The 26,548-nt window shown below is 35.8% G+C and overlaps 6 protein-coding genes and 2 non-coding genes across 9 annotated transcripts; 3 read left to right on the plus strand and 5 right to left on the minus strand.

The window, feature by feature from the left end:
* Positions 1-30: 30 nt before the first annotated feature.
* On the minus strand, positions 31-1,702 carry W07G4.2 (L-Fucosyltransferase; the record flags this gene model as incomplete). Its single annotated transcript, NM_073857.5, has 10 exons — positions 31-129; positions 175-269; positions 314-493; positions 546-646; positions 692-798; positions 839-955; positions 1,000-1,160; positions 1,203-1,279; positions 1,528-1,573; positions 1,618-1,702. The coding sequence occupies 10 exons, from the start codon at positions 1,700-1,702 to the stop codon at positions 31-33; spliced, it is 1,068 nt and encodes a 355-aa protein (NP_506258.3).
* Positions 1,703-2,029: 327 nt separating this feature from the next.
* Positions 2,030-6,857, minus strand: scyl-1 (Protein kinase domain-containing protein; the record flags this gene model as incomplete). Its single annotated transcript, NM_001380793.3, has 10 exons — positions 2,030-4,022; positions 4,077-4,226; positions 4,333-4,597; positions 4,645-4,832; positions 4,881-5,551; positions 5,604-5,997; positions 6,047-6,344; positions 6,394-6,516; positions 6,562-6,684; positions 6,738-6,857. 10 exons carry the CDS (start codon positions 6,855-6,857, stop codon positions 3,892-3,894), a joined length of 2,463 nt encoding a protein of 820 aa, NP_001366843.1. The 3' UTR covers positions 2,030-3,891.
* Positions 6,858-8,431: 1,574 nt separating this feature from the next.
* Positions 8,432-8,560, minus strand: W07G4.11. Its single transcript, NR_069843.1, has one exon. It is a non-coding gene; the product is annotated as an Unclassified non-coding RNA W07G4.11 (non-coding RNA).
* A 287-nt stretch (positions 8,561-8,847) lies between these two features.
* lap-2 (Putative aminopeptidase W07G4.4) lies at positions 8,848-11,577 on the plus strand. The gene is made up of 5 exons (NM_073859.7): positions 8,848-9,029; positions 9,081-9,235; positions 9,567-9,735; positions 9,794-10,720; positions 10,880-11,577. Exons 1-5 carry the CDS (start codon positions 8,865-8,867, stop codon positions 11,030-11,032), a joined length of 1,569 nt encoding a protein of 522 aa, NP_506260.1. The 5' UTR covers positions 8,848-8,864; the 3' UTR covers positions 11,033-11,577.
* A 1,538-nt stretch (positions 11,578-13,115) lies between these two features.
* On the plus strand, positions 13,116-14,374 carry W07G4.5 (RILP-like protein 1). The gene is made up of 3 exons (NM_073860.7): positions 13,116-13,381; positions 13,438-14,068; positions 14,148-14,374. The coding sequence occupies exons 1-3, from the start codon at positions 13,135-13,137 to the stop codon at positions 14,308-14,310; spliced, it is 1,041 nt and encodes a 346-aa protein (NP_506261.2). The 5' UTR covers positions 13,116-13,134; the 3' UTR covers positions 14,311-14,374.
* On the minus strand, positions 14,321-14,696 carry W07G4.8 (TonB-dependent receptor). The gene is made up of 2 exons (NM_001136441.4): positions 14,502-14,696; positions 14,321-14,456 (listed from the first exon to the last, which is right to left on the minus strand). Exons 1-2 carry the CDS (start codon positions 14,683-14,685, stop codon positions 14,380-14,382), a joined length of 261 nt encoding a protein of 86 aa, NP_001129913.2. The 5' UTR covers positions 14,686-14,696; the 3' UTR covers positions 14,321-14,379.
* A 169-nt stretch (positions 14,697-14,865) lies between these two features.
* Positions 14,866-18,871, minus strand: srr-1 (Serpentine Receptor, class R; the record flags this gene model as incomplete). Of its 2 annotated transcripts, NM_001313070.6 has the most annotated exons (8): positions 14,964-15,134; positions 15,727-15,789; positions 15,842-16,102; positions 16,146-16,320; positions 16,715-17,001; positions 17,048-17,186; positions 17,234-17,369; positions 18,868-18,871. In NM_001313070.6, the coding sequence occupies 8 exons, from the start codon at positions 18,869-18,871 to the stop codon at positions 14,964-14,966; spliced, it is 1,236 nt and encodes a 411-aa protein (NP_001299999.1). The 2 variants fall into 2 exon arrangements, with proteins under 2 accessions (NP_001364593.1, NP_001299999.1); NM_001377607.2 differs by lacking the exon at positions 18,868-18,871 and having other exon boundaries at positions 14,866-15,134.
* F42E8.3 lies at positions 17,825-17,961 on the plus strand. The gene has a single exon (NR_069844.1). It is a non-coding gene; the product is annotated as an Unclassified non-coding RNA F42E8.3 (non-coding RNA).
* Positions 18,872-26,548: the final 7,677 nt, after the last annotated feature.

Below are 26,548 nucleotides of genomic sequence, written 5' to 3' on the forward strand. Positions count from 1 at the left end.
AAACTTTCGGATAGAAAAAACTTTTCAAAACTATCTGACACTTTCAACAATCGTTAAATTATCACAAGAAAACTTTAGTGGTGTCCAATTCGGCATAAAATAATCATATGGGCTCAGCTCTCCAATTCTCTGAAATTTTACATGTTATAGTTTCATGTACGGCTATTTACTGACAAAACTGAAATCATTGGTTTCTCTTATATCCATATAGAAAACCTCATTTCCTTTAGAGAAATATCCCATCCACCAGCCAAATGTTGAGTGAGGAGCTGAATCATATGTATACAATTTCAATTTGATATTTAATTCATACCACTTATTAAAACCGTATCACAGTGATCTCTTGAATAAATCAAATCATCGGATGGAGAGTTATGAGATATGAAGTGTCTTGTGTTTGAACCTTGGAGAATCGAATATTTGAAAATGGATTTCATAAACTTGAAATCATCTCCAAATAAGACAATGCGAGATTTTAAATTTTCTAGGGCTTCTAAAAAATGTTTCAGTTGTTTTTTAAATGATTTTTTTCAAAAATTATATACTTTTCTTTTCAATAAACTCAACCGCCCGTCTGACAAAAGTCGGATCCGATGCAGCAAAATCACCCCATACAAAGTCTCCTCTTCGTGTGTGTGCACAAATTCTAATAAGTGTTTAATCTACGATAAAAAGTTGAGCGGAAACTAACATGTAGGAGTTATTTTTTGATCTTGGCAACTTTCCGAATTCACTTTTTACATTTGGCTTCAAATATTTGATTAGTTCATGTTGCATTGAAGGGAAATACTTCCAAGACTAAATTTTAGATTTATAATAGCAATAATGTCATTAGAACCTGATAATAGTATCCAGCTAAATGTAAATACTGATCTTCATTATTTTCAAGAATCGTTGGTTCCACGTAGACACAACATCGTGAATTGAAGTTGATGAATTGTGTTGGTGGTGGAACCTTAACAATTTTCAAATTCAACTATATATTATTTTTAAACAAACCGTTCCATAAACAATTTCAAATTGATCTATCAATCCAGGAATAGCTTCTTTCACTTTGTTCAACATATTCAAATAAGTTTTATCTTCCACAAAGAACAAGGATTTACGATGTAGCTGCCTTGACATTCCCAATAAAGCAGCCATTTCAAAAATGTGATTTCCTGAAACTTATTTCTTTAAATTTTATGATTTTTTTCAAATACCTAATCTCATTCCTGCTGCGAGCCTGCTTGAAAGATATTTCTTGTTTTTATTAGAATTGGTGAAATACTCTGAAGTTCTGAAACATTTGAAAATGTCTACAGTTTTATAGAATAAGGCCAAATTTCTGGGTTAAATAGACAAACACCTATTCGGTAGTACGCTTCCGCCTCATGCCTACTTCAAACCTTCCCACTTTATCTACGCACCAAGCGCTTCCCTGCCCCTCTACATACCTCTTATCTGTCTATGTGCCTACCTCAAGCCTACCTATATTTATGTCTTTTTTTATTGTGTCTTGAAATAATTATCGGTGTTTGGACTTACATTGGTAACGTAGTTCTATTGCAAACATTTGTAGATAGAATTATTACTGTAATTGGAAGTTTGAACTTTTGAATGTTCCTATTACCCTACCAGTTAATATCAGAAAAATTACAAATAACCGAGTTTTGAACATTTTCGTAAGAAGTGAGGGTGTTGGTGGTTGAATTTCGGTCATTTAGTAAAGCTGAAAGAAGAAGAGATGAAACAGGAGTAGTTACAAAATGCATGTTTCGATGTTTCGTAATTGATGTGATCCCTTTCCAATACATCGAATCACAGCATGAGTCCAACATGTATGGGCTGCACATTTTTGTCCCAAAAGAACATCAAGTGTAATTTTGTTTTCAAACATACCTCAAGTCTGCCTACGTACCTTCCCATATTTGCCTACGAGCCTATCTCATGCCTACCTACTTGCCTAAACTTTTGTTAGTGTCAAAAATTACCTTTTGCACCACAGCAACACAGCATGGGTCCGACGATTCAATAGTAAAACCAAGTGTACATTTTTTAAAGTTTTATTTTAACCATCATAATTTTTTTGAAAAGAAAGAACATGAAATGCGAGCAATTTTTGTTTGGAAGCGAAGGAAATGAGAAAAAGAAAGAAAAACATGAATAGAATACGTTAATGGATAGAATCACAGGAAATTGTTTGATGTACTTACAAGGGAAGTCTTTGAGGGGGTCCGTAGATTTGGGGTTCTCATGCTAAAATTCCTACAGAAGAGTGTTAGTTATGATCTCTCCAAAAAATTTAGCTGCCCCGGTCAAGTTTCAGCAAAGTTATGACGTTTTGAAAATTCAGTTAAAAACACCATTGAAATCCACTGTCTTACCATGCAGTCCACGCAAATCTCAGCTTGCGTGACCACCGAAAATGTGACACCCACAACATTGAGTTGAAAAATGTCCTCGGTGGCCGAGTTGGGAGTGCGCGCGTCTGATAAGATTTAAGCTTTGGTTCGATTCCTTCTATTTTTGTAAGTTGAATAAAGTTGTAAAACAACTCATTCAAACATTTTTGCGCATTTTTAAAGTGATTTTATTCTTATTCGGGAACCTAGAATCATTGTCCGCACTTTTTGGAAATTTTTATTTTTTTCATTTTTGCTCAAAATTTCTTGATCAACTCCAAGCAAAAAAATCAAAAAATTTCATTTTTCTAAACAATTATGAAATTGCTATGTTGTTGTTCAGAAATGTATGAAACGTACATTACACAAGTTTTAACTCTCTATTCGCAAGTAAACCGTCGAAATGATCTACATCTCACGAACTTTGTGCAAAATATTTAACCAACTTTGAAGTTGCATAACTTCATTGAGATAAATTATTGTGAAAAATGATCAACTAACAAAATGTTTGTTGAATAACAGTGAACAAAGTTTTAGTTATAAACTTTTTGATACCTCCAGCTACAAAGAAGAAAACAAGGTTGGCATTTGGCTAGTTTTTCTATTAACATTGTGTTTTGGAAAACGGTCACAACTTTTTGGTGGCTGAAGGTATCAAAAAGTTTATAACTAAAACTTTGTTCACTGTTATTCAACAAACATTTTGTTAGTTGATCATTTTTCACAATAATTTATCTCAACGAAGTTATGCAACTTCAAAGTTGGTTAAATATTTTGCACAAAGTTCGTGAGATGTAGATCATTTCGACGGTTTACTTGCGAATAGAGAGTTAAAACTTGTGTAATGTACGTTTCATACATTTCTGAACAACAACATAGCAATTTCATAATTGTTTAGAAAAATGAAATTTTTTGATTTTTTTGCTTGGAGTTGATCAAGAAATTTTGAGCAAAAATGAAAAAAATAAAAATTTCCAAAAAGTGCGGACAATGATTCTAGGTTCCCGAATAAGAATAAAATCACTTTAAAAAGGCGCAAAAATGTTTGAATAGGTTGTTTAAAACTTTATTCAACTTACAAAAATATTTCAAAAATAGAAGGAATCGAACCAAAGCCTAAATCTTATCAGACGCGCGCACTCCCAACTCGGCCACCGAGGACATTTTTCAACTCAATGTGGTGGGTGTCACATTTTCGGTGGTCACGCAAGCTGAGATTTGCGTGGATTGCATGGTAAGACAGTGGATTTCAATGGTGTTTTTAACTGAAATTTCAAAACGTCATAACTTTGCTGAAACTTGACCGGGGCAGCTAAATTTTTTGGAGAGATCATAACTAACACTCTTCTGTAGGAATTTTAGCATGAGAACCCCAAATCTACGGACCTCCTCAAAGACTTCCCTTGTTAGGATTTGATACAAATGGGGTCGAATAAAACAGTTTTAATTACAAAAATGTGAAATACAAGTAGGGTGATCTCTACTACAAAACGAAGCGAGTTTCTTGTTACCAGTCAGCAAAATCGTCCATTTTCTTTTCTACAGATGCCAATTTCATTGCTCCGGCAGATTTTTTGCGATCCATTTGTTCTTTGCGACGAGCTTCATTTCTAGCCTGCATCTCGGCTCGACGAGCATCTGGAAAATGAAAAATGCAAGCGGATTGTTATTCTCCAACAACGGTGACCGTACCTTTATCATCCTTCATTTTCGTTGGTTGGAGTACTGCAGTTGGCTGAAGCACATTGCTTGACATACTGTTATCACCCCATCCATCATCGTCCCATCCTTTGTTAGCTGATGAATTATTAGTTGTTGGTAAAGGATCATCGAATCCCCATCCTGAAAATATACATGTTTTCAGATAACATTAAAAAAAGATCAAACAAGTTTCATAACTAAATTCTACGTGAGAAAATAAAACATATGCTAAGGAAATAATATTTACCAGTATTTGTAGAAGAGGAAGAATTGTTCATGAGAGCATTCAGCGAATTCGGCTTGACTGAAGATCCCGCAGCTGGAGGTGCTGATATTCCGAGAAGTGCATCAATATTGTCATCAATAGCTTTTTTGGTTTGTTTCTGAGCAGATGATCCTGCCAGATTCGATCCTAAGTTTAATCGTCCAATTGTTGGCTTCTTCGCGGCTGCAGACGAACTAGATGATGACTTTTTGACTCCAGGAATGGGAGATGATGTGGCAGTTGCTATCTGAAATAAGACAATATGGTTTAAGTAAATAAAACCTTAATTCTTACTGGAGTATCCCAACCAACTCCCCAGTCATCAGCATCATTAGACTTCGTGTTGATATCAGCCCAATCATCAATAGCAGAATCATTTGAATCCTTCACTGCGAACATATCTCCTCCATCTGTTAAATCTCCCCAACCATCATTTGTTGCAGGTTTAGCAGGGGTTGGTTTGAGAACTGTGCTTGATTTTTCTGAAAATAAAAATATTAACAACTTATTGAAAAAATTGCAGAACAAACCTTTCTCCGCCGTTGGGTTAGGTGTTACTGGTCTTGAGGAAGTATCAGCAGTAGCTGGCGCTCCTGGTTTGACTTCTGCTGGAGGTGGTCCCTTATAAAACTTTCCAGATAATGACTTGAGAGCCCAACTTGCCCATTGTGGAACTTTCTCGTGGTCCAGAATAGAACTTGCTCCGGCTTTAACTCCAGCTTCGAGTTCAGGAATGCAAGCTGGATTTTCAGATGCTTTTTCAAGTTTTTCAAGGAATCCACGAATAGCCTTGAATGCTTGATCTCTAACTTGTTTTTCAGGATCACAAGTCAACGGAATGAGACTCGGAACAATTCGGTTGGAAATTTCAACGAGTGGATAGAACTGTTGAGTTGCAGAAAGCGCTAGAACTGAAGCCATTCTTGATGGTGCAAACGGATCCTTCAGAGCTCTAGTAAATGCGCTTATTAATATTCCTTGTCGTTTAGCAGGTGCAATCAGGTGTCCGATCTTCCCGAGGCAAATGGTAGTGTTGGTTCGAATACCTCCATGCTCATCTCCTCCTTGTAAACGGGCAAGATACTTCATCAATTCGACATTTAAATTATTGTAGTTGAGTTTCTCTGCCAATGAAACCATTGCTTTGACTGTACTTTCGCGAACTGCTGGATTTGTGTCCAAGAAACCAGATGTTAAATTTCTGAAATTAAACATTTAAATAAGAATTTCAGATTTCAGAGAAAAAATCTAACCCAAATATTTTGTCGTTCAAAATTTGTGGAGTCAAATGAGGTGCAAATTCATCGATTCTTTCTAACAACTTGACTCTTGTAGTTCTATCTGGACTGCCAAAAAGTTTGCACAAACATGGAACAATTGTTCTCTGATATTCTGCTTCATCAAGAAGACGTCCAAGTTTGAACAGAGGAATTAAAATATTCGGTCCTGCATCTCCATATTCATAGGTAAGAATAAGTTTTGGAAGAATTTTATATTTTGCTACGTCTTCTGGGAAGATATCAATATTTTCTCGAAGATGCATGAAGAACGATTGTTTTTCGCTAGCTTCCTTCAGTTCGAATTCTTCCAGGAAAAGTAGAGTATCCACGAATTTATTCTTCAAGTATCCCCCAGTGAGTCGATATTCTGAAATCTTTGAAACTGAATAAAAACAACAAAATTAATTTTGGATTATCTTTAATAATATCACAAACTGCAAGTCGTGCAGCTGATTGTGCTCCAATTTTTTTGTATAATTCGTGTATCCGTTGTGGTATCTTCCCTGGAGCCTGTGGTCTTGTGATAGCGTCATTGAATCCATTGAAAACTTCCCATAAAACAATTGCTAATTGATTTAAATCTGTCTGTGGACTAGTGAATCCAGTGACCAAATGAAGTCCACCAATTTTCCAATCTCCTCCGGCTGTTACAAATACTCCTTTACGCAGATTTTCGTGACTTAGTTTAGCTTCGTGCATAAATTTTAGAGCGTTCTGAACAAAAATAGATTATTTGTAAGTTTACAACTATTAAAAAACATACTAATAACTGAAACATTCCCCAGGAAACAACAAATTCTTTTTGGCTTTCAGTGAGACCGGCTTCCTTTAAATACAGCTCCAGTGGTTTACATTTTTCCGTGACGAGGTAGAAAGTTCCTTCTAGCTGAAAAATCCGTTCGTGTGAAGTCATCAAATTGCGAAAACCCACTTCAATACTATCTAAATAAGTGATAATGTTAGGATGGCGCATGGTTTTCAGCTTTTGTGCTTGTTGTTTTAACGTTGAACTTCGGTTGTCCCAGAAGATTGTTGCGAGTTCACCGGGTTCAGCCTACAATATTTATTGAAAATATTCATTGAACAGCTAAAAATGCAAAAACTCACTTTCTTAAAGCTATTTCCGATCGAAACTCGATCGAAAAAGTGTTCTTCTGCTCCAGGAATGTCATATGGGAATTGGGACTTCGGATCCCGTTGGAAGAAGGATGACAACACCGATGCCATCCCTAAAAGTGATCGAAATTTATAAAATAATCTCTCCGTAAAATTGAAACGCTGGAAAACCGGTCGGGTTACGTGGAAATCGAATTTGAACACATTTAATAGAAAAAGGGGCAAGATTGTCACTACTGACGCATCGATTGCAGTTTCTCTGCGTCTCGTCTCTCTTTCACTCACTTTAAAAGATGAGAATAGACTCATTCTCGTTTATTTTGGCTTTGTTTTTCCTAGTTTCTCTGGTTTCTCAATGAATTTATATAAATCTTACCGAAAATAGTGAAATGCGATAGAACTGAAACATAATAATGTTTTATCAAATTACTAGAGCTTCAGTTTACATTTAGTTTTTCAGAATGTCTAGAAATGATCTGGTATTTAATGAAAAACATTGAAAGAGACAAAGAAAAATATATTCGAAAATGATTCAAAAGAATTTTAAAAACCAGTGACTGTACTTCTCGTGCCGATGCCCATCACTTTGGTCGCATCTGCGCCTTTAAAATCTACAGTACCCTTGCTCAAAATTCTTCGATAATTTTTTTAGCTCTCACTATTTAGTCAGCACTTTTCCTTTTTTTCCATATCTTTTAATGATTTTTCTCCTCGTATATATTAAATTCCTTCTATTTTTGATCGTTTGATCACAATAATGCTTCTGGAATGTCAGTCACAAAATAGTACACCTTCGAAAACGCGATAAAGGTGGGAAATTCCGTGATGACAACATTTTTTGGCTCGCAAATCAAGTTCTGCACAGCCCCGCGTGTAAGTGTGAATATTTGTGTGTATGTCTTACACCTGATAACACATTTCTCTGAAAACTGACGACCTAATCGCCTCCGGCCTGAACCAACATGCCCTATGGTGTCGAATGATGCAAAGCGCTCGAAAATTTATAGTTTCGAACTTTCATATTCCCATTTCTAATTCAAAAAATTTGCGGAATTTTTTCCCATACTCATTTTATAGAAAAAGACCAGAACGTCAACCAGTCTTCCGCTAAAATGTGTATAAACGGGTCAGTGTTTATCAATAGACAGCCCGAAAACTCACTCGACCAATACTGCTTTTTTCGAGATTTCTAAGCGGAAAATGGAAATCGATTTGTTGTCATGTGATGTTTGCTGCGAAACGTTCGCGAAAATTAATTGTTTCCGTTTCTATCAAAAGAACAAAATTCAATGTATCCGTTTCTATAATTACAAAAGAACGCATTGTTACAGAATAGGTTTTTTTGTCAATTTTGTATGCTTTGCAATCTTTTTGCGCTCAAATTTCTGATCATTTTACTGTGAGACCATTCTCTGATTCTTCCGCAAAATAAAAATTTCGACATCGACCTCGACGTTTATTTAAATAAGTTCTAATATCATTATTTTCATGACGTGTGCTCAGGTTTTCCTTGAAATCTAATTATAAGTCACATATTTCTCTAATTTCCTCTGGAAAAGTCTCGAAATTTGGCGCCATCAGGAAACCTACGTCAATTTCATTTTCTCCGAATCTCCGCCCACTTTCTATCATTTATAGCGACTAGTCGCTCCAAAAGTTTCAGTGTCTGCCGGTGATTTCAGTGCTCTCCCATGCTTGTACAAACACGCAATAAATTATAAATCAAATTAGCAGACAGCCGACTTGACGGCGTTTATCAGCCTGTCAGTCAGCCAGCTGAGAGAGTAGATGACATCGCAGATGTGTCCCTCCTTTTCCTTGTTTCAACATATGCTACTGATAAGCGTTAATTAAAGACGCACATCGTTTTTCATTTAATGATTTTTATTCCAGAATTGCGTGCACATGACTGAATTGAACTCTTTTCGTTCAATGAGCGCAGTATTTTCTATTTATGGCTTTATCGAAAAGAACTAGCCTGCCATCTCTTTTGCTCCTACAAACTTCATAACCACTTCTCTTCAAACCTTGAAACTCAATTTCTTATATATCCTCCTTCTTCCCGCCTTCATATTTCTCATTTTATTTATATCGCTTTCAGGGTATATTTCCTTTTCAATGTCACTTCAATCCCTCCTATCTACAAAAATAGTCCGCGCGACATCAATCGCCGACGCCGCTTTTGATGCTGTCGTGCTCGTCGGAAGTCAGGACAATGTTCAACAGTTCGGAGCGATCCAACAGGTCTCCGCAATCGCTCCAGCCGTTAACAATTTCTTAAAGGTTCGCCCTTTTCTCAATAATCTCTAATAATACCCTAATCTTCCTTTTCAGCTACACTCTGGTGCGTTCAACTCAACGTCTCTCGTTCAAGTCGACTCATCTGTCGTTCCATCTGGACGACTGATTCTATCAGGAACTGGAAATGTGTCACGTGACTATGATGATGTCCGTCGTTACCAGGCTGCTGCTCGGAAGGGAATTTCTATGTTAGTACTAATGTGCATCCAACATCATTTTGAAGCGTATTAATTAAATGACTACACCGTTTAAGCAAATAATAGAACAATTGGCTTAGATGATTTTAATTCTAAGAGCGCGCTAATTTATTAATTCTCGTAGTACTTGGAGAAAAAATGATAAGACTTTATGGAAGACAGTTATCAGAAAACGTGCGGAGGAAAGCATAGATCAGCATAACTGATTGTGGGGGCGAACTGCGTCATTTCCGTGAATAACACCATAGGTGCGGTTTGAACGTTGGTCTAGAATAACTGTCATATCTAATGATGTCAGTTTATAATTATTATCTATTTTCAGGGCTCTTTCTGCTGGTGTTAAATCTCCACTTCTCATCACACTTCCAAATTCTCGCTTCCCAAATGCCGAACTTGTTGCCGCACTCGGAGCTCTTACCCCAGTATACACTCCACTCAATGTTCGTGAAGAGGAGAACAAGCAGAAGTTGAATCAATTGGGATTATTGGCTGTAAGTTTCGAAATTTTCAGTTTTGGTAGAACAAATTTCAATTAATATATTTTTTCAGATCGGAAACAGTGACACATCTGCCCGTTTGGAAAAGCTTGTTGAAGCTTACGATGCTTCGTTCACAGTGTGCCGTGATGTTGGAGAGGCTGGACCAGAACGCATGGCTCCACCACGTGTAGCTGAGTATATCCAAGGTGCATTTGCAAATGGAAACATTAAAGTAACAGTCGTCGACGATCAGAGTGTCATTTTGAAAGATTTCCCATTGATGGCTGCTGTCAATAGAGCCGCCAATTGTGTCAAGGAGCATCAGGCTCGTCTTATTCGATTGGAATATGTTGGTGAAGGAGAGACTCAGGATACATTCTTCGTTGTTGGAAAGGGAGTTACCATTGATACTGGAGGCTGTGACTTGAAGACTGGAGGACACATGTTCGGAATGTGCCGTGACAAGTACGGATCTGCAGTTGTCGGTGGATTCTTCAAGGCTATCGATGTTCTGAAACCAAAGAACATTAAGGCTGTCGGGTACATGTGCATGGTTCGCAACAGTATTGGATCTCATGCTTATACTTGTGATGAGGTTATCACTTCCAGAAGTGGAAAGAGAATTCACATTTATAACACTGATGCTGAAGGAAGACTTACAATGCTTGACCCCCTCACTCTTGCCAAGGAAGAAGCTTTGAATGCTAAAAATCCGCATTTGTTCACTGTTGCCACATTGACCGGACACGAAGTTCTTTCATACGGATATTACGCAGCTATTATGGATAATGGTCCAGCTAAAGCAAGTGGATGGGCTCGTCGTGTGCAGAATGTCGGAGATGAATTTGGACAACCAATTGAGATCAGCAGACTTCATCCAGAGGATTTCGCTTTCCATATGGCCGAATGTGAACAGGCTGATCTTCGGCAGGGAAATACAAAGCCATCAGTTGCTACCCTCAGAGGTCATCAGACGCCAGCTGCATTCTTGCAAATGGTACGTTCTCAATTATGAAATTTGTCGTTTAAGTAAAATTTAAAAATTACTCAGAAAGCCAAAAAATATGAAATATGAATTTTCGTCCTTAAATTATAAACTAACAATTTCATTGATCAATTTTCTGTCTCTGGAATAAAATTTGAAACAATTTTTCAGGCTAGCCGCATTGACGAACATGGCACAAACAGTTCTCACCCATTGAAGTATTCTCATATCGACATGGGAGGATGTTCAGGAGATCATCCATCAGTTAGCTTCCCTAATCCACTTGTCACCCTTGTCGCCGGCCTTGTGCTTCCTCACGTTTAGAAATTTCCCGATTTTTCGTTAACCATTTTCTAATGCTCTCCCTACTCATTTTGGTGCTGTGCACCGATGTTTTCTGCCAGGCACACATATTTAGTTCAATACCGTATCTTTCAATTCCATACTGAAAAAGATATGATATCATATCTCTCTCTCTCTCTCTTTTATTTTAATTGCATCCCAACTTTATTTAGCCCTTATACAGGGAACCAGAGCTTGTTTCTTATCATTCGCCCCCGGAATCCTTCCTCCATTCTCACATGTAAAATAAATACGTTTGTCCAGAAAATCACAAACAACATGCACAACTGAATAGTTCCGGCTGAACAAAAGACTGGATTAGAAGTATAAATATCCAAATAGAGAAAAAAACTTATCAAACTTTTAGTTGTGTGTCCACTTCTTGTTTTATTATAGGCTCTTTGTCTTTTTTGTTTCTTATCTTTGTGCCGATAAAGAACTGAAACCAAAAGTGTCAATGGACTGTCAAAAACCACTTTTCAAGACCTTGTTTAGTGGCTCCACTTTGAATAAATAGCTGAAATTCCGAGTTTGTATTTTTTTCAAGAATTCAAAATTTTGTTATATTTACAGCTTTAGGGTGTGTAAGTGTTGACATTTCAAAACTTGTGCGAGAATTCTCAAGAGAATTTTAATTTTTTTTGTAGTTATTGCATTATAGTTTCAACGATTTTGGCATACTTTCTTAAAGGCGCACAGAGTTATTCAGATAGGTCTCGATGAGCAAAAAAGTTTATGGTAGTTTCTTTTAAAATGTTTATTTTGAAAAATTATTTAAAACAGTTTTAACAAAAGTAAAGAAAGGCATAAAATTCACCTTAAAAAACTTTATGCTTCAGATCGAGCTGAACATTATAATATGATCAATTCCAAGCCATATAAAAATGAAAATCCTAAGAGAAGAAATGAAAAAAACTTTAAAATTTACGACCAACCTTCGAACCTATCACCTCACCCATCAAAAAACAGGTTTATCTATCAATTTTCAATTTTAACACAGAGATCCCAAACCATTCACATGTTCTTCTTATTCAAGTCAGACCACCTCAATGGGTGTTACACTTTAGATTGTCCTTTTTATCTTTATAACCTTGTTCTCTTTTTGTATTCTTTATATCATTCGGCAACGAACGAATATTTTGCTCTCTTTTATTAATTTTGCGTTTTTTTCGCTAAAAATACGGTACACGGTCTCGAAACGACACATTTTTGTTAAATAAAAATTGTGTGCACCTTTAAAGAGTACTGTAATTTCAAATTTTTTTTTCCACTTAATTTTCATCGATTTTGCATAGTTTTTCAATAAAATTGTATTTATTCGATAAGAATAACGCAAAAAATGAGTTTGAAATTACAGTTCTCTTTAAAGGAGCACACCTTTTTGTTATAATAAAATTGTGTCGTGTCAAGACCTTGGACCGTAGTTTTGTCCAAAAGTCGCATAATTTCGCGTCTGGGTAATATTTTTCTTCAGACAAAAATTCAAATTTCAAAACTTGTTTTCATTAAATTCCATAACATTTTTGTTTCTTATCACTATACGATTCGCGAAGAAAAAAAAACAACAATGGGAGAAAACAAATTATGCAAAAATAACACGAGTGGGGGTGGAGCCATGTGCTCTGCGTTTTCTTTCTCCTCATTTCTCATTCTTTCCCCTCTTATTTTATGCGCCCTGCTCAAAATCGATTTCGGCTCTCCCACGTATGTTCCTGGGAGCTCATGAATACAAAGAGCATTTAGAATAATGGTAGATCTTTGTTTTTCATACGTGAATTTTGACACTTTTTCAGTTACTTTTTTGCCTACAAACCGCATACGTATTCGTTATCATAGGTAATATGACTGATATGACGATCAATTTTCCTCCTATTCTCTGCCAACACAAAGGTGTAACAGATGCAACGTCGCGCCGCCCTATCGCCTTTTGCATTCATTGAAACTGGCGCCACCAAATACTAACCGCCTATTAACTTTAATCTTGTACAGTTCTTTAACCATTCATCTTCCATTTTTATTCATCCGTGATTTTTTTTTTTAAAGTTAATTTTTATTTTCATTTCAGCGGAGTAAGCCATCTCACAATGCCAGTTCCACAATCCGAGCAACTCGTAAAGCTTTTGGAAGTTCAGAGTGTAAAGCTGAATGAAGTGCAAAACAATTTGAGACTGAATCGATATAAAGCTCAACAAGATATTCGTCAAGCAATCGCTGCAATGATTGTATCACTTAGAGAACGCGAAAGACAACTTATTGGAGATCTAGATAGAGCATTCTATAAAAAAGAAGGAAAACTCGTGAACCAGATGGATATTGTTGCCGAAGAACTTGGTGAGTGACGAAATTTATTTGCTTTCAATTATTTTTCACATTTCTCTTCATTTCAGCCGCTTGTAATCTTGGGCTCCCTGCTGGCAATTCTATTCTGAATGTGGATGATGACGTACGTCTTGAGCTGGATCTTCCGATCTCAGACATCAGAGCTATGCACGAACGTATTCTCAAGATGGGAGAAATTCGAATTTCACAAAATTGTCAACGACTTCCAATGAAGAAGGTCGGACGTACTTTGCCTCTTGATATGGAATCATATGACGACGACAACATGTGGCTTTTGACCAAGAAGAGCAAAACTGACACATCTCCTGAAACTCCACACGAAGTTGATACTGTGAAGAGTTGGCTGAGCCGTCTACCAGATGGAAATGCTGCTCTCAACGTCGACTTATCGTCTTTTGTAAGCGGAGAATCGAAAAGTGAAAGCTCGGAGAGCAATGCAAGTTCATTTGAACTTCTAAATGAAGTGGCAATGTGCTTGAAGTATACTGCCAACGCCGACAAGGCATTCCGTGATAGAATTGAAACTATTCACAACGAGCCAGCTAGTAAATGGTTACTTCATTCCGATGAAGAAAGCTCTTCAACACACCTACCACGCCCTCCAGTTCCAGCAAGATTCCGAGATGATGGTGAAGACAACGAGGATGATTTTGAGAGAGAGGACATCAATACCGAATGGTGAGTATTTAATATTAGTTTTGTGGAAAGCCAACTAGAAATCTATATTGCCACTTTAAAAAATTTCATTTATTTTCAGCTCATCTGACTCATTCAAATTCATCGATGTTATCAGCAAACTTCAAAATTCCGAAAATTCCAAATGGCTACAAGCACAACCAACAACTATAGAAATGAATGAAGATGAAGATCAAAGCCCTGCCGCAAATCACAGAAGATTCGTTCAGAAGTATTGCCAATAATGGTGTTTTTTTTTAATTTCATTTTTGAGCCAGTTCATCAATAATAAACAAATTGTACAGTTTATCAATTCATGAATTCAAATGTTCAAGTGCTCCAGGTTTATAGTCGACAGATTCCAAGATAATGTTTCCGTCGACAGTTCGGACTGGAAGAGAACTTTGTTGATAAGAATTCGGAAAAGTACACTTACCTCGAAATTGCTGATTAATGTTTTGTGCCCGACTGGCTTCTAATATTTGTTGAAGCAAATCAACTACACTTTTTGCATCTCCACTCATTTCAATTACTTCTGACTCCCTTGGAGGGATTGTTTGAGAGAAAACTTCTGATATAATTAGAAGAAAAAGAATTGAAAAAAGTAGAAATCTATGCATTTGAATATTCAATAGTGAATAATAAATAATAAACAAGTATACCTCCAAAAAGTGAGGGATTTTTCAATTTTATGGGATGATCATAAAACTAGATTTCATAATTTCAAAGTGAAAGTGAAAATGTCCAAATTGTACCTAATATTATTGTACTGTACCGGAAATACATAACAGAAACACATGTTTTTTTTCGTTTTTATTTTGTCCATTCTTCATACCAAAATGGATATTTTTGGGTTTTCAGAAACACATTAAAATACAAATACAAAAGTGGAAAAGGTTCACAAGTTTGGATGAGATAATCTGTAGAGGATCATGGCTGCGGAAATATTTGGAACAAAGAAAATGATTCGATTGAAACAATTCGAGTCGACATGGAAGGCATTTAGGAAAGCCATTTTTGAATTGCTATGAAGACAACGGTCTAGAGTTACACGATAGGTGTGATGCATCTGAAAATGTTTTTTGAATGATTAGATTTAGTTTGTGTGAGTTTTTTAACTTCAACAGAACTCGATTATCACTTGAAAACAAGAATTTCCAACAAAGAGTACTGTAACAAAAATTGTTAAAGAGTGACAATTTTTCAGTTTTCATCTATCGTAAATTTAGAAGTCGACAAACCTTTTTTGTCTTAATATAATTTTCTGAATATGTTTCAATCGAGTTTAAACATGCGAAACTGCTATCGATTTATTAAAAAGCTCAAATTATTTTCAAATTTGGCATTTTGCCAGTACTTTTTGCCGAAAAAATTATCAATGAATACTTTGAAGTTTACAAATAATGGGTGATTAACAACATGGCTGGCTCAGTTTAATATTTTAGGGGAAATATATAAAGAAAGATCAGCAAAGTTGCAATGAACAATCACAATTTTTTGCAAAAACTGAAAAGAGTCAATTTATGGGTGGAGTCATCTTTGGCATTCTGAGCATTACACATTTTATGTGACATATGTATGTTAAAGTTTTCAACACTCGAGAGAAAGCCAAATAATCAAAAACCACAAAACATCCCCCACAAGGGTTATGAAATACCTACCTGATCATCTCCACATGTTTGCAGTACATCGTCATGCATTAAAATTTCAGCGGTTTCCTGGATCTACAAATGTCTTATTTAGTTTTACATCTTTGAATAATTTGCAAGAACTTACATTACTCTGAACTTTTGCTGGTGGCGATAATCCAGCAACAGTAATTCCCATACAAACAATAGTCCATCCATTGAGAAGAACATATATAGCTGGATCCATAACAGATTTGAAACTTCCAACAATATATGCAGCATTTACAAATGAAATTAAAGTAAATAATGGTACAAGTGAACCGTATTTGCTCATTTGTTGGTTCACAAATCTGGTGAGTTGAATTAGATCCGAGTGCCGTTTACTGTAGTTATTTAACACTTGAGGCAGCTGAAATTTGGATTTACTACAATAAAATGATAAGAATCAATACCGTAAGTTGTTGAAATCTTGCACTATTTGTTAGTTCTTTATTGAAATGTTTGATTTCTCGATTCAAAGCTGTATTTACTGTGACATAAATAACAACTGCAAGTGCAGAGGCAATACATCCGATAAAGTCAATGAATGGTGCTAGCTGATGGACCACGGAATCAGAATAGAATGTGCTGAAGTTGTATAGAGTTAGGAACAATATATTATAGGTGTGTATTTGATGGAATTTTGATAAAGAACGGCTTACAACCTGATGGACTTCCAAAATTATGATAGGTTAAAACTGAGTTTTCACCACTTTCAACACTGTAAAACAGTAGACTGTAAAACGAAATATTTTCGAAAATTTTCTTTAAAAGGTTTCTTATGATATGTGGTAATTTTCAGTAGTATCAAATAATTTTCCCGCTGACGATACTCCACTTTTAACCTAAAATAGCCTTTTCTCATTAGACCCCTTCCTCATTGAACAGGTCAATAAACAAATATTTACATGCCCAGTCAGATGTTTTCCAATGTATACAAAAACCTAATACCATTTTTGAAATAAAACACATTCAAACTTACGTAGAATCATTCAACATGTACCGATTGGTAACAGAAGAATAAAATGAAGTGCTTAAAGATACGACAAATATTGGAATAATCATTATTGCAGCTTTTCTGTGATAAGTCGTATAGTCATCAATGCTTTGACTTGTCGATAATCTCATTGTTCTTAATCGAGCAAGTGTGTCTTCAAACTGGGACACAAATCCTTCACGAGTCCAGCACATTACTGAAATTGCACTGAAAAATGCTTGCACTGCCATGAAAGCATAGACTGTTGATTCTGCCCAACCAATTGAAAATGACTGAAAACAAATTATTCGCATGCTTTATATTCTGAATGTTACTTACTTTATCTTCAATTTGCATTAATACAATAATTTTGATGATAGAGATAATAAGAATGATTACTGCTACACCTCCGGTTAGTATTCCTTTTACTGATCGTATGCTTTCTTTTCGTAATTTATGACAATCTAGTCCAGAGAATCTAAAAACGTATTTAAATTATCCTCCCCGAAGAGACACAAATGTTACCTGACAAGTGGTTCGAATGGTCCGAGAAGTTTGGGAGCTGGCGGAGATGGTAGTTGTGTCGGCTCGACACCCGGTTTAACATACAGACCGCCGAGGCCTATTGTGGTGCCCGCTTCAACCATCGGGGTTTCGAATTCTGAAAGTCACAGGAATCGAAAACTTGTACAAAAAGAGCTTACACAGAAATTTGCAGTATATGTTTCATAACCACTAGAAGATCATTTTACAATGAATTTCTGAGGACTCTCCAGATATTTATATGTTTCCTGGCTCGTAAAAGTTGTGAAAAACAAATAAATATTCAGATCGTGGACGAATAATGTCTTCAATAATCTTCAACCCTTGTTTCCAAACACTAACTACAGGAGTCATCCATCTTAAAATAATCATTATAGTTTTCAAAAATACTGGAGAGTTAGGGAAGTTATGCGAAAAATGAGATTGAATTGTTGTCCTGCATTATTACATATCTAATTACTATTCAACGAAAATACATGTGCATACATCGGAAAAATCACAGAGCTAATAATTAAAATCAAATCAATGGAAGAATGGGATCTATTCCAAAATAGTGATGAGATGACCGGTGGACGATTTGAGTGGTTTGGAGGAAAATACAAATACACAAAAGCCAAAGGAGACAAAACTCTTGAGCGGCGGCTCGACGAGCACTCAAGGAAGGTGACGAAAAAATGACCGAAGAGAGATTGGACAGTTGGCATGCTCTTCCATTTTCTCTGTTCCAATCTGACCTATTGTTTCGAGAGAAGGAAAGAAATCGAACAAAAAAGTGTCAAACTAGATGAGAAAACAAGAGAAAAGACGACGAAGTTGGAGATTCCATTCCGCGCGGGACGCTCAGGGCTCGCGGAGCAGCTTCGGCTTATGGTGGAGGAGCGTGCGACAAACAACAAGACAGTTGTCTCACCGTTTTTTGTGTTTCTCCTCGCCATATATCTCACTCGTGTCGAAAAGAGGCGCAAAAAATGACACGCAAACTGTCAAACCAAAAATGGGAGATAGAAAAGAAACGCGAGAGATGTGTTCGAGAAAATAAAAGAGATTTGCTAAAGACACAACGAAGAGCCAGACTTTTTATGGGATACAAGAGAGAGGTGCTCTTTGAACTTAAACAAACGTTCTGCAGAAGAACATCTTTTTTAAATATGCATCGCTATAGAATATATGCGCGGATGTTTATTACCTAGCACCTGACATTAAATAATAACGAGCAATGCCGAGTTTGTGTTTGGTTTTTTGTAGTAAAAGAGTACTGTATAAAATGATTAAAAGTTTTCATAAGAACTTTTGAAAATTCTGAAGATTAACAAAAATTATTATTCTCATATTTATGTTGTGTAAATTATTCAGGAAATTTTGTTTTCAAGCAGGCATAATTGATTTGTGAATTGTGCAGGTTTCCGTTTGCGATGTATAATACGCAAATAATACACATACATACATTCGCGATACGAGAACTGTACGTAAATGTGTGTTTTTGTAATAAAAGTCTTGGGGTAGTAGGTTTCCAAATTCAATATAACTATTAGAGAACTGAAATACAACACGTTATCTGAATCGACCAAAAGATCCAGAAATCAGTGAACATATAAATGTGTTCCATAATGACTTACCCATTTCAACGTTGACAGCAATTGAAAAAGAGCGCTGGCGCCGACAACAGAATTTACGAGCGAAAAGCTGATTAGACGGCCGTTTCCGAAAAGTCTACAATAACAGATCGTTTTTCCTTTTTCGAAAAGGAAAAAATGCAAGGATAATTGATCGTTACTAGAATACACAAAAATGAAATAGTTTGTATTCTCGAAAATCGTTTTATAATTGGACAGTTAACACCAAAAAACCAAAAAAGGTAGGGAAGCGATGAGGGCGGGTTAAAGGATTTGAAGCCAATGTAAAAGATGAAAAGACAGATTGGAATTGTAGTGGACAAGTATGATTCATCAAAACATAAATGTAATAGTACTTGAATTGGCAGATGTGAGAGGCATTGGAGAAGTTCTGGATTCAGCAATATCTTTACAAAATGTTTAACAACGACATGGCAGAGAAGAAAAAAACAGAAATAAGTGTAGGTGTCAAAAAAATGTAAATTAAAAGAAAATAATTGTGACAACTTCCATTTTTATCAAATACTTCGAAAATGCTGTTTCACATTGAGAAACTGAAATTTTACTGTGAATTTTTCCCATGACCTTCCAAATTTGAAGACTTAAAAACCGATCAACAGTGTATTCATCATAAGCCTTCCATGAGGGTGAGTTTTAGTTTGTTCGGGTAAAGAGTAATAAAGGGTATCAACGTGCCCTACTCGGCATTTTGTCACAGAGTTCCCTCGCACTTCTACAGTCTCCCCTCGCACTTCCACAGAAAGATCTGAACTCTGTATGAACTCTGTAGAAGTGCGACGATGTGCGACGAAGTGCGATGAAGTCAAAGCAAAAAAAGGAAAAAGAGGAGTCGCGTCCGCAGTATCTCAGCGCTGACTGTCGCACCTCGTCGCACTTCTTCGAACTTCTTCGCGCTTTATGAGGTTTTACTCTTGTCGCTCTAATTTTCCGCGCGCTTCTTCGCACATTCTCGCAGATTGTCGTAGATCTTCGCGCTTTGTCGTACTCTGTCATAAAACACCAAAATTTTAGTCATATTTCGGGCTGTTGCTGCTTCTGTAACTCACGTATAGTTGAAGGTGGAGTGCCGAAACCTGAGACTTTGCTTTTTCAGACTCATAATAACCCAAAACTAGTTTTCGTGGTTCACTTATCGAAACAAAAGGTCCATTTTCAGCTAAAATCCCAGATTTTGCCAACTTGTGAGTTGATGTGAGAGCATTCACCAAAAAAAACAACGGATACTAAATTCGGTGATCCCGCGAAAATTTGAAAAACATAGAAAACCAGGGATAACAATTTTTGCTGTAGTATTTCCAGTTACTCAAAAAAATTCGAGAATGATACCCTGTGTCTGACTAGAAGTGTTTATTGAAACCTGAAGACTATCTAGTAGTTGGTTCAAAACGTCACTCGATATTACCAAACTTTCTAATTTCTAATTAGCTCTGCCGACTTTTCTAGAATATCGATTCTGTCAGAAAAATTAGATTGCATGCCTAACTAATAGAGGAAATACGGTAATCTTATTATCTTGTCTGTTATATACCCTCTACTATGTGTGTATGTATGACATATCTTTTGGAGAAGCTTTGCAACAACCTAGTACTCGATGAGTGTTTGATAAAATTTCATTATTTATTTGATCACCTCCTTATCTACAGAAAACAACCATTCAAAACTGTAACTTTGAAATAGTTTTCAAGTTTGAGTAACACTACATCCACATTGAATGATCAAGATAGCACGGACCATGTTTCCTTTCAATACATTTTGCATAAAAGCTCTCTCGCGCGCGAGCTCAACAGGTAGGATCCCAACTTCAGAACCAAAATTAGCAGTAAGTTCAACTCCCACAGAAAACACAACAGTATGCGACGAGGTGCGAAGAAGTTCGAAGAAGTGCGACGAGGTGCGAAAGTCAGCGCTGAGATACTGCGGACGCGCCTCCTCTTTTTCCTTTTTTTGCTTTGACTTCACCGCACTTCGTCGCACATCGTCGCACTTCTACAGAGTTCATACAGAGTTCAGATCTTTCTGTGGAAGTGCGAGGGGAGACTGTAGAAGTGCGAAGGAACTCTGTGGCAAAATGCCGAGTACTTTATTTTTACCCTCACGGAAGGCTTAACTTATCAAACATCAAAGTATCATCCCACATAACTGGAATTCACGTGTATTTGGCATAAACTGAATAACAAAATATGATTCACGAAAGTTTTTTTTGAATGTGTTACTCAGAATCATCATCCGATTTGACTCGTTTTATCTGGTACACATTGAAAATTATCAATCATGCATAGGGATTTCCTCACAAACTACGGTTTCGAAAGTGTTGTAGTATGTTGAAATTCCTAGCAGTAACTTCTTGAATCAAATGCACAAGTTTTTACACATCGTGTCACCTTCTTAATCAACTCTTGCATTTATTTAAAAGATTTTTCAAAAAAATTGCAACTACTTTGTAACTACTATTATTTATTGCAACTACAATTTACAATACCCATTTTAAAAATTATCACGGAGGGCAGCTAATTGTAAGAGAAAACACCTAGAGTACATATGTAAACCTTTCACATAATTAGGCAAATGCTCTTTTACTACCTCATCTTTTACAACGTTGCTCTTTTACTACGGTTTACTCTTTTACTACGGCCGTATTTTTTACTACGTTTTCCAATTTCGATCTTTTACTACAATTTGTATCTTTTACTACGGCCGTATTTTTTACTACGTTTTCCAATTTCGATCTTTTGCTACAATTTGTATCTTTTACTACGATTAACGATTTTTTACTACCTAATGAAAAAAAGAATATCAAAAGTTGGAATTTGAAAGTTACCTTGTAGCAGATTTTAGGTATAATTACAATTTCATTCTGAAATCAACATGAAAGTTTCATAGTTGTGTTCTTTTTCCAACTTTTGAAATATACTGTCTGAGCGGTTTTTAACTGAATCCGACGATATCATAACGGGAAAATGAAATTTATGAAAATTTTCCAAACAAAACTATTTTGAAACTTTCTTTAGCACTAATCAGTTATTGTAGAAAAATTCTAAACCTGTTGTTTTTGAAAACATTCATGTCAACTTTGTAATTTGGCATAATAATAAGAAACTCGGCAAGTAGGGCTCTATATACTCACATATCTTTTCGGGCAGAGGGAATGTGAAAAATTGATCAATCGCAAACTTGTAAGCTTAAGATAAGGAACACTTTTCCCGTGCAAACTATTTGAAAAAAAAATCTGAATGGATCCAGATTCGAACCAGCACTGACTCTACTGAAGAGCGCGCGCTTTACCACTTCTCCAAACAGGCGAGTGGCGGCCGCGGTTCCAAGGAATATGTGAAACCAACCGAGCTGTACGAAGTAGGAAGCTTCCATTACTTTTTCAGATATTTAGTTCTGAAAACTTTGTTAACTCTCCTTTTCATCAACTAAATGGCCCTTTTTGTAGTTATTTCTACTGGAAAAAAATGTGCCTGTAAATAATATCCTGTTTATAAACGTTGTTGTCCAGTGAAAACATTCCCTTGACCTGAAATTTATCGATAAAAGATAAATTTATCTTGAAAACTACTTTTTCGAGTGTATTTTTAAACATTCTACAAATTCCACTTAATAGCAGGTCGGGAACTTCTGCGATTCCTCGAATAAGCTATTTTCAAAAAAAAAATTAGGCCCAAAATTTGTTTCTGAAAAACGACCCCAATCTTGTATTTTCCAGTAATAAATACAATCTGAATTTTTTTCGAAGTTATTTTTCGCATGGAATGTCCTGTTTTTGGGCTTAAAGCGCACTTTTTTGTCAATTTTGCTTTTAAAAAATATGAAGTGTCGTCCAATAAAATGCACGATACGCAAAAGTACGCAAACACCAACGTGTACCGTACTCCGGAATTTTTTTCAATTTCGATTTTTCAATAACAAAAAGCGACGAAAAAGTTACGTTTAAAGCCGGGAAATGGGATTTTGATACGAAAAATTATTTTTAAAAATATACTGATTATATACACTTTTGGAAAAATAAGAACTGTAATGATTTTTGAGAAAAACATTTTAGGCCCAATTATTTTCATATGTTTCATTTCTGTATCTCGTATCAACGTTGAATATACAACAAAAATACACAACATATTTAGAATTGAGATGATTTCAGAAAATATTTTAGGCCATGGCCTAAAATATTCTGCAGAATGCATATTTTGCTCCAAAATACAAAAAAAAACAAGCAATTTGTGCTCAAAATTAGATGGTCATATTCTCGACATGAAAAACCGACAAAATATTCGGAGAACTTCAGTTTCGTAGAGAATTTCACAGTTTGATATGAGGAGATATACAGTTTTGGATTGGAATGCTTATCAACTCTATGCAAACTCAGTTTCATTATGGTCTTCGAGAAGGCGCGACGACTTTAACATGGCTGGTGTAGTGGTAGTGAGTGCAGTTTGCATCCTACATGTCATTTGCTCAAACCTTACCAGACAAATTGTTTTTTGTTCCGACAGAGTGTACTGAATTAATATATTTATCATATTTAAAAGTCATTAGAATCCTATTTCACCATGTTTCACGCGAGTTTCCGGTTTTGGAACCAAAAAAATTTCCAAATGTTTTTTGTTGGAATTTCTTCAAAATATATTTAACCTCATCGAAAAAACACAAATTTGGTAATTCTACAAGTTCCGACATTCACATCACATTTTCAGTCTTAAAATCACCTAATTAGAGTTGATTGAGCATAAAGACGTCCTACTTTCATAGACTTAGAACTCTGTTGGCGTTTGATTGATATTATTTACAGGCACATTTTTTTCCAGTAGAAATAACTACAAAAAGGGCCATTTAGTTGATGAAAAGGAGAGTTAACAAAGTTTTCAGAACTAAATATCTGAAAAAGTAATGGAAGCTTCCTACTTCGTACAGCTCGGTTGGTTTCACATATTCCTTGGAACCGCGGCCGCCACTCGCCTGTTTGGAGAAGTGGTAAAGCGCGCGCTCTTCAGTAGAGTCAGTGCTGGTTCGAATCTGGATCCATTCAGATTTTTTTTTCAAATAGTTTGCACGGGAAAAGTGTTCCTTATCTTAAGCTTACAAGTTTGCGATTGATCAATTTTTCACATTCCCTCTGCCCGAAAAGATATGTGAGTATATAGAGCCCTACTTGCCGAGTTTCTTATTATTATGCCAAATTACAAAGTTGACATGAATGTTTTCAAAAACAACAGGTTTAGAATTTTTCTACAATAACTGATTAGTGCTAAAGAAAGTTTCAAAATAGTTTTGTTTGGAAAATTTTCATAAATTTCATTTTCCCGTTATGATATCGTCGGATTCAGTTAAAAACCGCTCAGACAGTATATTTCAAAAGTTGGAAAAAGAACACAACTATGAAACTTTCATGTTGATTTCAGAATGAAATTGTAATTATACCTAAAATCTGCTACAAGGTAACTTTCAAATTCCAACTTTTGATATTCTTTTTTTCATTAGGTAGTAAAAAATCGTTAATCGTAGTAAAAGATACAAATTGTAGCAAAAGATCGAAATTGGAAAACGTAGTAAAAAATACGGCCGTAGTAAAAGATACAAATTGTTGCAAAAGATCGAAATTGGAAAACGTAGTAAAAAATACGGCCGTAGTAAAAGAGTAAACCGTAGTAAAAGAGCAACGTAGTAAAAGATGAGGTAGTAAAAGAGCATTTGCCACATAATTATAATAAGCATAATAATCATAAAGAGAATGGCACATACAGAATAATTGATTGAAGTATACTTTTTTTTTACCAATATCCAATTGCCCCACACTAACATTTGAAAGATCTTTATGATCAATGAACTAGCAAACCATTCGGGCTACGGTGTCTTTATGATCGATAAATGAGCACTTTTTCATTGCGTTTTTTTCCGTGAATGTTTTCAATTAATCGGGAAAAATTAACGATAATTCGTCAAAGCCAAAAAAAAGAAAAACCCAAAGTTCACATTCATGTGAATCACTTTTCTCTTCCCCTTCTCCACGCCAAGTTGCCCTTGCTATCATTTATTTCTCATTACAATTCAAAGTGTCGGACGCTTCTCTCCACTACACAATAAGTGAGTTTTAAAAGGAACAACTACTCATTCAGAGTTGGAAGGGATGTGCGCTTATGCAACTGCTGATCCCTACATTTATTGTATTGTGATATTTACACGTGTAGATGAATGTTATAATAAACACGGCCCGACAGAGCACGAGCTTACGTGGGAGGGGTAGAGATCAGAATTTAGATATTCGGCAATCAATACGGGAAAGGAATTGTGATGGTGATAGGAAAAAACTAGTTTCGAAAACTAGAAGTTATACTTCCAGCTTTATGATGACGTCGTCCTCAGTTTTACGAATTAAAGGCGCGACATAGTGAAAAATCCAACGAAAATCAGAAAACAAATGTAAGAATCATGATATGTTCAACACATGGTGCAGCGACTACAGTTATAAGTCAGCAAAACTTATAATGTTCAGTGATGTATCTAAAAACAACGATGGATTAGTAGCATACATATGATTTGAATATAAAGACGGGCATGCGCAATCCAAATTAGTCATGGCAAAATCAAGAGTGAAAAAATCAAGTATACCATACCGAGGTTAGAGCTAATAGCGTTGGCAATAGCCACTAACTGCGCATTCTACATTCAGGAGGAGCTAGAATTGTGCATCAAGTTTGAATCGGTAGAACTGTTCTCAAACACACTTCCTTATGTGCCGACAGAACATAATCCGGCGCATATGACTACAAGAGGAACGAGTTCGAAAGTGCTATTTTCGTCAATATTATGGCATTAAGCATGGTCTCCCAGGATTAAAAAAACGTAAAATTTTTTCTTATGTCTCTGCGTCTCTTTTTTGCAACACTATCTCGTTTTCATTAAATAAAAAATTCGATTGAAGTAGAGAAACCACCTAAAAAAATGTTAGAAATTGGTATATCGATATTTGTGAACACACTGAACATGTTATTTAGTAATATTTTCGGTACTTGTGTATTATTTCCCCTCATTTTATTATTATCCATTTTAATAAAACGTGATGTCCATTTTCCATCTTTAGGCTTAGAAATGGTTATTTCCTAAGCCTAAAAATACAAAAACTCCACACGTTTTTATTTGAAATTTTATTGTTTTTAAATGAGGGGAAATAATACACAAGTACCATATTTTCTGCGGTTTTAAAGAAGAACTGTTGAAAAAGTTTGAAACCGGATATTTGGCATCAGGAATATTTGGATAAGGGGTGTTACACAACCATTGCATTTCTAACAACCTCATTTTTACTTGTTTATTGAAAAGTTAAATACCAAATCTTATCAGATACAATTTTTGGGGATTTTTCTAAGAAAAATGCAATAATTATAAGAAAAAATTTGTTAAATGAGTTCACAAGCATCTATCAAACAACTTCTAACACAAACTCAATTTTACTTCTATAATACTTTCCTTCGTTGTGTTCTTACTTCTAGTTTTATTAGATCTTTCGTCAGAGTCACCAAGTGTTCTGTTAGTTAATGTATTGACAAACCACTGCAAAACACACTCCACAGACACTTTAAAATGAAATCTGTGCTCGCAACAATTTTGCATGACCTCCGTCCAAACAACATTTCATAGATATTTTCAAAAAGGCGAACGAAACATG

This window comes from Caenorhabditis elegans, chromosome V, assembly GCF_000002985.6.
Source record: "Caenorhabditis elegans chromosome V".
Lineage (NCBI taxonomy): Eukaryota > Metazoa > Nematoda > Chromadorea > Rhabditida > Rhabditidae > Caenorhabditis > Caenorhabditis elegans.

Bases quoted from the DNA above. Each gene is read 5' to 3' on its own strand.
- lap-2 (NM_073859.7), top strand. From the start codon at position 8,865: ATGTCACTTCAATCCCTCCTATCTACAAAAATAGTCCGCGCGACATCA. The intron at 9,030-9,080 runs GTTCGCCCTTTT...CTTCCTTTTCAG, and splicing joins CCGTTAACAATTTCTTAAAG to CTACACTCTGGTGCGTTCAA. The intron at 9,236-9,566 runs GTTAGTACTAAT...ATCTATTTTCAG, and splicing joins GCTCGGAAGGGAATTTCTAT to GGCTCTTTCTGCTGGTGTTA.
- W07G4.8 (NM_001136441.4), bottom strand. From the start codon at position 14,685: ATGCATAGATTTCTACTTTTTTCAATTCTTTTTCTTCTAATTATATCA. The intron at 14,457-14,501 runs GTAAGTGTACTT...GTTCTCTTCCAG, and splicing joins CATTAATCAGCAATTTCGAG to TCCGAACTGTCGACGGAAAC.
- W07G4.5 (NM_073860.7), top strand. From the start codon at position 13,135: ATGCCAGTTCCACAATCCGAGCAACTCGTAAAGCTTTTGGAAGTTCAG. The intron at 13,382-13,437 runs GTGAGTGACGAA...TCTTCATTTCAG, and splicing joins TATTGTTGCCGAAGAACTTG to CCGCTTGTAATCTTGGGCTC. The intron at 14,069-14,147 runs GTGAGTATTTAA...ATTTATTTTCAG, and splicing joins GAGGACATCAATACCGAATG to CTCATCTGACTCATTCAAAT.